This window comes from Neopelma chrysocephalum, unplaced genomic scaffold, assembly GCF_003984885.1.
Source record: "Neopelma chrysocephalum unplaced genomic scaffold, ASM398488v2 Primary Assembly neopelma1_183161, whole genome shotgun sequence".
Taxonomy (NCBI): domain Eukaryota; kingdom Metazoa; phylum Chordata; class Aves; order Passeriformes; family Pipridae; genus Neopelma; species Neopelma chrysocephalum.
Window position 1 is genome coordinate 1 of NW_020938173.1, and position 9,286 is coordinate 9,286.

The 9,286-nt window shown below is 61.3% G+C and overlaps 1 protein-coding gene across 1 annotated transcript; it reads right to left on the bottom strand.

Moving 5' to 3' along the window:
• Positions 1-417: 417 nt before the first annotated feature.
• On the bottom strand, positions 418-8,980 carry LOC113962606 (dynactin subunit 1-like; the record flags this gene model as incomplete). Its single annotated transcript, XM_027673366.1, has 3 exons — positions 8,730-8,980; positions 3,709-3,954; positions 418-540 (listed from the first exon to the last, which is right to left on the bottom strand). Coding segments are annotated over exons 1-3 (402 nt in total), but the record flags the coding sequence as incomplete, so codon positions are not given.
• Positions 8,981-9,286: the final 306 nt, after the last annotated feature.

The window sequence follows — 9,286 nt, forward strand, 5'->3', positions numbered from 1 at the left end:
CCATGGAGGGATCACTGCCCAGGGGTGGGAATGGGGAAGGAATGATCAGTGGAGGGATCACTGCCCAGGGGTGGGAATGGGGCTGGAGACACGGACACTGCAATTCCAGAGCCTCGGGGTGGGTCAGGGCTGCATTCCATGTGCCCATCCCTCCGGGAAGGGTTTCCAACCCTCCAGGAAGGATTCCCACCAGAAAGAGCTCCCTCTCTCCAGGAAGGACTTCCCATTCCATCTGGGAAGGATTCCCACCCTTTCAGGAAGGATTTCACACTCCCTCCAGGAAGGATTTCCCACCTCTCCAGGAAGGATTTCACATTCCATCTGGAAACTACTGCCCATCCCTTCAGGTGGGATCTCCCATCTCTCCAGGAAGGATTCCCATCCCCTTGGGGAATAATTTCCCATTCCCTCCAGTACAAAATTCCCGCCCCTTTGGGAAGGATTTCCCAGCCAGGCTGTACCTCTCTTGGGGACCTTCATGGCAGCAGATTCCGGGGTTTCTGGGGACGTTGTGTCGGCTCCATCCTCAAACACCTGGATCTGGAGAAAGGACAACGACCATTATTGCCAAAAATTCCCAAACAGGGAGTCCAGGGAGTGGGTCCCTCTGGCAGTGGGATCAGCAGAGCAGATCCCACGTTTTTGGCACAAATTTTTGATTTCATCATTCCAGCTTTGCCATCAAACATCCTCCTTCCACAGGCTCCCTGAGAACAGCCACAGGCTTTTATTCCCGTCTGGAATAAGGAATATTCACACAGGTAATGAGGAAAGCCAAAGGTCTGGATTTGACAGCCCTGAATATCCATTACAGGTTCAGGGATTTCTCTTTGTGAACTATTTTTGGACACATTTTTGCCGGATAAACATGGAAAACCGGGCTGGAAGGGATTAGATCCCTGTGGGAGAACCACCCTCGTGCCTCAGATCAGCACCTCCCGGATTGTCCCTGCAGGAATCTGCCTGATCCATGAGCACCTCCCACCGGGGAGCTCAGCTTAAAAACCAAAATCAGAGTCAGGGATGATGGTTCCACACACCAAAAAAGGAACAGTCGTGTTTGGAATGTCCAGCCCAGGTACAGCCAGAGAATCCTGGAATGGTTTGGGTTGGAAGGGAACTTAAATCCCACCCAGTGCCACCCCCTGCCGTGGGCAGGGACACCTTCCACCAGCCCAGGTTGCTCCAACCTGGCTTTGGACACTTCCAGGGATCCAGGGGCAGCCACAGCTGCTCTGGGAAATTCATTCCAGCCCCTCACCACCCTCACAGGGAGGATCTTCTTCCCAATATCCCATCTCTCCCTGCCCTCTGGCAGTGGGAAGTCATTCCCTGTGTGCTGTCCCTCCCTGCCTTGTCCCCAGTCCCTCTCCAGCTCTCCTGGAGCCCCTTCAGGCCCTGCAAGGGGCTCTCAGCTCTCCCTGGAGCCTTCTCTTCTCCAGGCTGGACATTCCCAACTCTCCCAGCCTGGCTCCATGGCCAAAGAGCTCCAGAATTCCAGACAGGGTTGGGTTGGGGAGGACCTCAAATCCCAGCCAGTGCCACCCCCTGCCATGGGCAGGGACAGCTCCCACTGCCCAGGCTGCTCCGAACCCCATCCATCATCCCTGTGGATGAAATCCATGGGATGAACTGGGGAGCAGCATCCCAGACCCATCCAGACCATCCCTGAGCCTTGTGCTCAGCACCCCCTGACCCTCCTGGTCCTGCAGACCCCACATTTTCCCTGTAAACCCCTGGAATCCTTTCCCAGCTGGCAGGTGAGGCCGAGGGATGGCCAAGGGAGTCGGGTCCATGTGTCACCCAGTGCCAAGGTCCTGGCAGTGCCCGGAGGGGCAGCAGGAAAGTGGGAAGAGCTGGAGACACCATGGGCTGGGACACAAAGCAGCCCCTTCTTCCAGGGAGGAGGACAGAATCTGGCTGGGAAACGGGGCTGGGGACACCCGGAGCTGGGGGCTCCAGTGCCACCTCTGCCTTGGGAAGGTGACACAGGGAATTCACCTGGAAGGTGTTTGCCCCGGAGAGCTCCTGGGTCCTGCTGCAGCCCAGGAGCAGCAGAGTCAGCAGCTGCACCCACCCAGGGGGTTTTATCCACTTCCAGGCAAACACAGTTTAATTAAAATTCCCCGGCTCTGCTTCCAGGCAAACACCGAGATCGATCCCAAACTCCACCTGCTCCAGGGGGTGACTCTGGGCAGGCTGGGAACTTCCCTGGGAGGAGGAATAAAACCCTTTGGAATTCACCGGGCTGTTTTCACCCCATTCCCCTGGAAACACCCCACAATAACCCCGTGGGCTGACCAAGACCTCGAGGATCCTTGTGGAGGTTCCACCTGCCTGGAGTGTGCTGCTCCCTCCCACATGGAGACGGGAATCCCAGGAACCCCATGGCCCTGGGAGCAATGGAAACTGGTTTCTCTCTCCCCACCCGGGTGGGAAGGGCTGGTTCCCTCTGTTTGATGAGCACCTGAGGATCCCGGGAAGCAGAGCCCATCAAGGATCCCAGGAAGCAGGGCCCTCTGAGGGGCACCGAGGATCCTGGGAAGCAGATCCCCCCGAGAGTCCTGGGAAGCAGATCTCCCCCAGGATCCCAGGAAGTGGTTCCCCTCAAGGATCCTGGGAAGCAGAGCTCCTCTGAGAGTCCCAGGAAGTGGATCCCTCTGAGGGTCCCAGGAAGCAGTTCCTCCCGAGGATCCTGGGAAGCAGAGCCCCCTGAGGATCCTGGGAAGTGCATCCCCCTGAGGATCCTGGGAAGCAGATGCCCCTCAGGATCCCGGGAAGCCAATCCCCCCAAATCCCAGGAAGCAGATCCCCTCAGGATCCCACGAAGCAGTTCCCCCCAGGATCCCAGGAAGCAGATTCCCCCTGGATCCCAGGAAGCAGAGGATTCCAGGAGCAGTTCCCTGCAAGATCCCTGGAAGCAGCTCCCCCAAGGATTCCGAGAAGCAGCTTCCCCCAGGATCCCAGGAGCACTTCCCCCTAAGATCCCAGGAGCAGCTCCCCCCAGGATCCCACGAAGCAGATTCCCCCTGGATCCCAGGAGCAGCTCCCCCCAGGATCCCACGAAGCAGATTCCCCCAGGATCCCAGGAAGCAGATTCCCCCTGGATCCCAGGAGCAGTTTCCCCCAGGATCCCCGGAAGTAGACCCCTCCAAATCCCAGGAAGCAGCTCCCCCCAGGATCCTGCGAAGCAGCTCCTCCCAGAATCCCAGGAAGCAGATGCCCCCTGGATCCTGGGAAGCAGATCCCCCCAAATCCCACGAAGCAGTTGCCCCCAGAATCCCAGGAGCAGCTCCCCCCAGGATCCCATGAAGCAGATTCCCCCAGGATCCCTGGAAGCAGACCCCTCCAAATCCCATGAAGCAGATCCCCCCAGGATCCCAAGAAGCAGATCCCCCAAATCCCAGGAAGCAGCTCCCCCCAGGATCCCAGGAAGCAGATGCCCCCTGGATCCTGGGAAGCAGATCCCCCCAAATCCCGTGAAGCAGTTCCCCCCAGGATCCCATGAAGCAGATTCCTCCAGGATCCCAGCAGCAGTTCCCCACAGGATCCCAGCAGCAGTTCCCCACAGGATCCCAGCAGCAGTTCCCCACAGGATCCCCGGAAGCAGACCCCTCCAAATCCCATGAAGCAGCTCCCCCCAGGATCCCAGCAGCAGCTCCCCCCAAATCCCAGGATCAGCTCCCCCGGCTCCCGGGATCTGCTGACCTGTGACTGCCTGACGAAGATGCCGTGGTTCTCCTCGCAGGTGAAGTACTTCCTGCCCTGCACGGTGCCATCGTTCTTGCCGCGGGGCTCGTCCAGGATGACCCCCACCCACTTGCCGGTGGCGAACAGGGTGGCCCCCACGTAGGCCACGGTGCCGCGGTGCCCCTTCCCGATCACCTCCACGCGGGAGCCCACCTTGAGGGGCCTGCTGCCGCCCTCCGAGCTCATCCTGGCCGTGCTGGAGGCCTGGGGAGAGGGGAGAACGGGGTGAGAACAGGGACAGACACGGGGACAGACACGGGGACAGACACGGGGACAGACACGGGGACAGACATGGGGACAGACACGGGGACGGGGGGTTTGGGCGTGGGACACCTCGTCACCCTCCACCTCCGCCCCCTCTGAGCTGGGAGCCAGCCAAGGGCAGCTCCTGCCATTGCAGCTCCCGAGCAGGAGCCACAAACCACGGCACAACCACCACCACTGCTCACGCCGGACTCACAAACCCCATTTATGACCCTTTATAACGTTTTTATGGCGTTTTTATAAGCCTTAAGGGGGAAAAAAACCCCCGGCCGAGAGCAGCACAGTTCAGGGCCTTATCTTGCTCCATCTTATGCGTTATATCAGCACTGCCCAGGAATTCCAGCCTGGGAATTCCCTGCCCAGGAGCAGGCAGCCCGTTTCTGACACAGGTCACTGTCCCTTCCCTTCAACTGTTGGAATTTTGGGGGATCCGGTGGCTCAGCCCCCACTGTGTCCCTGGGACCCCCCTGTGGTATCCCACCAGGGAATGTGGTCATCCAGGGAATGAGTGTCATTATCCAGGACAGAGGGAACGGCCTCAAGCTGTGCCAGGGGAGCCTCAGGTTGGATATTGGGAAAATTCCCCCTGGAAAGGGCTGCCCAGCCCTGGCACAGCTGCCCAGGGCAGGGGGGAGTCCCCATCCCTGGGGGGATTTAACACCCTGTGGATGTGGCACTTGGGGACACGGCCAGGGGTGTCTCTGGCAGTGCTGGGGGAGTGATTGGACTCAGGGGTCTCAGAGGGGGTACTGGAGACCCTCAGGATCATGGAAATCACAGGCAAGTTTGTTGGGATCCACCCTCGACACCTTCTCTGAAACCAGTCTGAGTGAAATCACAGAATCCCAGGATGGTTTGGGTTGGAAGGGACCTTAAATCCCACCCAGTTCCACCCCCTGCCGTGGGCAGGGACACCTTCCACCAGCCCAGGCTGCTCCAAGTCCCATCCAACCTGTCCTTGGACACTTCCAGGGATCCAGGGGCAGCCACAGCTTCTCTGGGCAACCTGGGCCAGGGCCTCCCCACCCTCACAGGGAAGAATTTCTCCCCAATATCCCTCTAAATTTCCCCTTTCCAGGTGTGAAGCCATTCCCCCTTGTCTTTTCACTCCATCCTGTGTCCAAGGCCCCTCTCCTGCTCTCTTGGAGCCCCCTCCTCAAACTCTGACACCTTTCAATCCCAGTGCCCCTATCCCAGAGGGAATGGGGGTGTTCCCTACCCTGCTCAGCTCCATCTCCCGCTCACCCCCAGCTCCCAGTGGTCCTCAAACGGGACCAGTTTGGCACTTCCCACACCCTGTGTGTCACTGGTTCTGGCCATTGTGCAGAAATGTCAAGGTTTGGCCTCTCTGGGCCCAGTTTCAGTGGAAGAATCTGTCCTTTATCCCAGGAAAACAGAGGCTCTTTCACCCAGCACGGCGGGGAAGGGCCGGGAAGGGCCCTGGGGATGTGGGGACAAACCTCAGCCACAGCTGGACACCACGGGGGGTTTGGGAGATCCAGGGAATTCTCAGCCTGTGGAAGAACCAAGGGGACTGTGGAAGTTCCTGGAACCCCAACAAACCATCCTCTCTCCTTGCCCGGGCTCGGAATGCTGAGTGAACCCCCCGTGTTTGGGGACTTCTGGGACTAAAACCAGGGATGTCAGTTTTCCACCAGCCTGAATTCCATGTTCCATCCAAATACAACCGGGAGAAACCAAATACAACCGGGAGATATCAAACACAACCGGGAGAAACCAAAGGCACAAAACACTCTCGTGTTAAAACCCCGAATCCATCACCCAACAAACAGACCCAAAACCTCAAAGGCAACATTTCTGCTCCAGACCCAAATGTCTCCCCAGGTTCTGGCTCCTCCCAGCTGCCAGGGCTGCAGCAGCATCCTGCCAACACCTGCACCTGGAAAACCGTGTCCCAAGTGAGAGCAGAGCTCCAGGAAAATAAGAAGCCCAAAGAAAAGCCCAAAGGAAAAGCCAGAATTCCCAGTCAAACAAAAAGTTCCTGCTCAGCACTGTCAGAAGCTTTTATCCTCCTCATTCCTGTGTCCCAGGGGCACCTGCAGCCAGGCAGGATCCATCAGTGTGAGAGACCCCAAACCCTGTGGATACCTCTGTCCATGGGAAGCCATTCCCAATCATCCTGTCCCTCCATGCCCTGTCCAAAGTCCCTCTCCAGCTCTCCTGGAGCCCCTTTAGGCACTGGAAGGGGCCCTAAGGTGTCCCCGGAGCCTTCTCCTCTCCAGGGTGGACATTCCCAGCTCTCCCAGCCTGCCCCCGATGGGACAGTTGCCAACCAGCACTAATTTGACAGAAACATTTCCCCGAGTCCTTCACATCTGGGAAAGCAGGAGAGCACAGAACTCTCATGGATCCCCTCTGACCTTCCCAGTGGGACACCCCAGGGCTCTGGATACCCCAGTGCTGAGCACGGGGAGAGCAGGGATGGTAAGGGAAAAGGATGGAGGAGCAGAGCTGTGGGAACACACGGGAAGGGAGAAGGGCTGGACACACACGGCGGGGGCCACTCCCAGTGACAGCCCCGTCACCGCTCCCGGCTCACGGACAGGGAACGAGCTCCTAAATCCCAGGAAATGAGAAATCTGGGCAGTCCTGGTCACCTGGGGCACCAGGGGCCAGCTGGGGACATCTGAGGGGGGCACAGGGCAGGTGGTGGGCACGGGGCAGCCAGAGGAGCACCCGGGAATGCCGAGCCTCCGGGGCAGATCCCGGCAGGACAGTCCCAGGCTGGATGAACCCACCGGCCCGGGAGTAGCCTGTCCCACACCCTGTTCACAGGGACACCTGTCCACAGGGATGTTGCTCCAGGTGAGGAACGAGCCCGTGGCTGTGCTGCCACCAGGACACTGCTCCCCACAACTTCCTGCCTGGCACCGCTCTGAAATCCCGATTTTTCCATTTTCCCCCCTTTTTTGAAGCATTGCACACATCCACAGACCGTCTGCTCCACTGCGTGGAGATCCTGGGTCTGAGCCACTGCAAAGGGGATGAATTCCCAGCGATTTGGGTCATTCCCGTGTTTCCTCCGAGCGTGACGGTGTCAGTGTTCTGCTCCATCCCAGCGGATCACCCCGGGAATACTCAGTGTACTCCTGCAGCAGCCAGGCTCAGCTGGCAGCCGAGACTAACTGAGCCTCAAACTGTCACTCAGAGCTCAGATCACAAGTTTCAGGAGAATCCCGAGCCCAGCAGCCACCTCTGACGAGGTCCAAATTCCAGGGGTGACCCAGCACGGCTGGAACAGGGAAAGACCTGGAAACAGTGCTGGGTTTAAGCCTGGTCAGCAGCGAGTCGGAGGCACGTGGCACTGCCACACCACCCCCACGGGAAGGAGGGATCACCCCAGGACAGAGAGTGTCCCCAGCACCCCACGGTGGCACCAGGATGAGGTTCCCAGCACCACGGTGGCACTGGACTCCAGCTGGGGAGCACGAAGCCAAACGGGGAGGCTGTGGGTGTCTCTGGACACTGTGACATCGGGCACAGCGTCCCCAAAACCCTCCGGGCACACGGCCAGGGCAGCCAGTGGCCTCAGCCCCAGGAAGGGCTGGCACAGCCTCGGTGCCTGCAGGGCCCATTCCAAAATCCATGTGAGCTGAGCACGGATAACCCGCTCACAGTGCCCTGCCTGCGGTGTGCCACGCTGCCCTGGGACCCCCCAGCACCCCCAGGACCCCCCAGCACCCCCAGGACCCTGCAGGCCGAGCCATGTCTCCACGGGCCCTTGGAGCCAGTGCCCAGCTCCCTCCCTGTGCCCCCAGCTCTGGGAGCCCCCGGGCACACCGACAGCCACCACGGTGTCCCCACGGAGCTGCCGGGACTCAGGCTGGAATTCCACCCCTTCATCCCCCCCCATGGAACACAGGGAGGTTTGGGGGGCAGGCAGCTCAAGCCCTCCCAGGGTGGGCAAAGCAACTTCCCAGCCCGGAGCCTTTCCCAAGGGGCAGCTGCTCCCTGGGCACAGCTCAGATCCCCCCCGGCTCCAGGCCTGGCACATCCCAGGGCGGGCAGAGCCGTGCCAGGGCACGGTGCCCACGGCGGGTCTGGGGGTCCCAGGGAGCGGTGGGAAGGGTCTGCCCTGCCCGGCTCCAGCCCGGAGTCCCTCTGCCAAGCTGGCACGGAGAGGGTGCTGCCGGTGCCCAGCGGGGCCGGGACACAATGTCACCGCGGCCAGAGGGACGGGAACTCCCGGGAAAGGCCGGGTCGGGGGGGGCCCCGCTGGCACCGCACGGCCCAGGGGCAGCTGCAATACGGAAAAACCTGGAAGCGCTTTGCCAGGCCCCGCGGAAGCTCCGTGCAGCCCTGGAAAAGCGGCCCGGAGGGAGGGAACACCCGCCGCAGGGAGGAAAACACCCGGGATCTTTGTGCCGAGCGGCCCCGGGGAGGCTGCGCCCGAGCCCCGGGAAGGCTGTGCCGCGATGCCCGGGGGGGGATTAGCCGGGGTAATTAACCGGGGGGATTAGCCGGGGTTAATTCCCGGCACGGGCAGGTAACTCCGGCCAAAGGACACGGCCCTGGTGCAGCCCGGAGCATCCACCCCCCCCCCCCCCGGCGTTATTGTCGGCGAGGGAGGTGCCACATTCCAGGGATGCGGGAGCGCGGGGAGCACAATCGAGATTTCGGCGCAAATCCAGGGGTTTTTCGCTGCCACGGCGCCGCGATGGGTCGCGACAGGAGCCGGGGAGCCCCCCCCTTACCCGGCCGGACGCGTGCCTCCTGCCCTGGGCCATGCTGCTCCCGAGATTCCCGAACCCCGGCCAACGCTCTCAGCTCATCCAGCGGCGCTTCCCAGCGTCCCGGCCGATCCCAGCATCCCCGCGCGTGTCCCTCCCCTCTCCCGGGGCTCCGCCGGGCGGCAACGGAGGGGGGAAAAGCCCTTTTCTGGGCGAGGATGCTCCGAGGGAGGGATACGGAGAATTCCAGCGCTGCCGATGGAGCCACTCTGCGCCAGTGCCGCTCCAGACTTGTCACCGCGCCGGCGGCTTCGCTGGGTCCTAACGCTCCCCGCAGGAGCAGGAGCGGGAGCGGGCACGGCCAGGGCACGGCCACGGCTCCCACGGCATTCCAAGCCTCCTCCCGCTGCGGGCACCGGCCAGGGACACCCCGCATTGCCCCCGACCGGGACCCCCCGGCCGTCACCGCGGCGTGAGCCCGCACACGGCCAAGGCTCGTCCCCCCCCAGCCATGTCCTGCTCTTCCCTCCACGGCGGAATTCGAGGAAAAACAGCCCCCCGGAGCAGTGCCAACCTCCCCC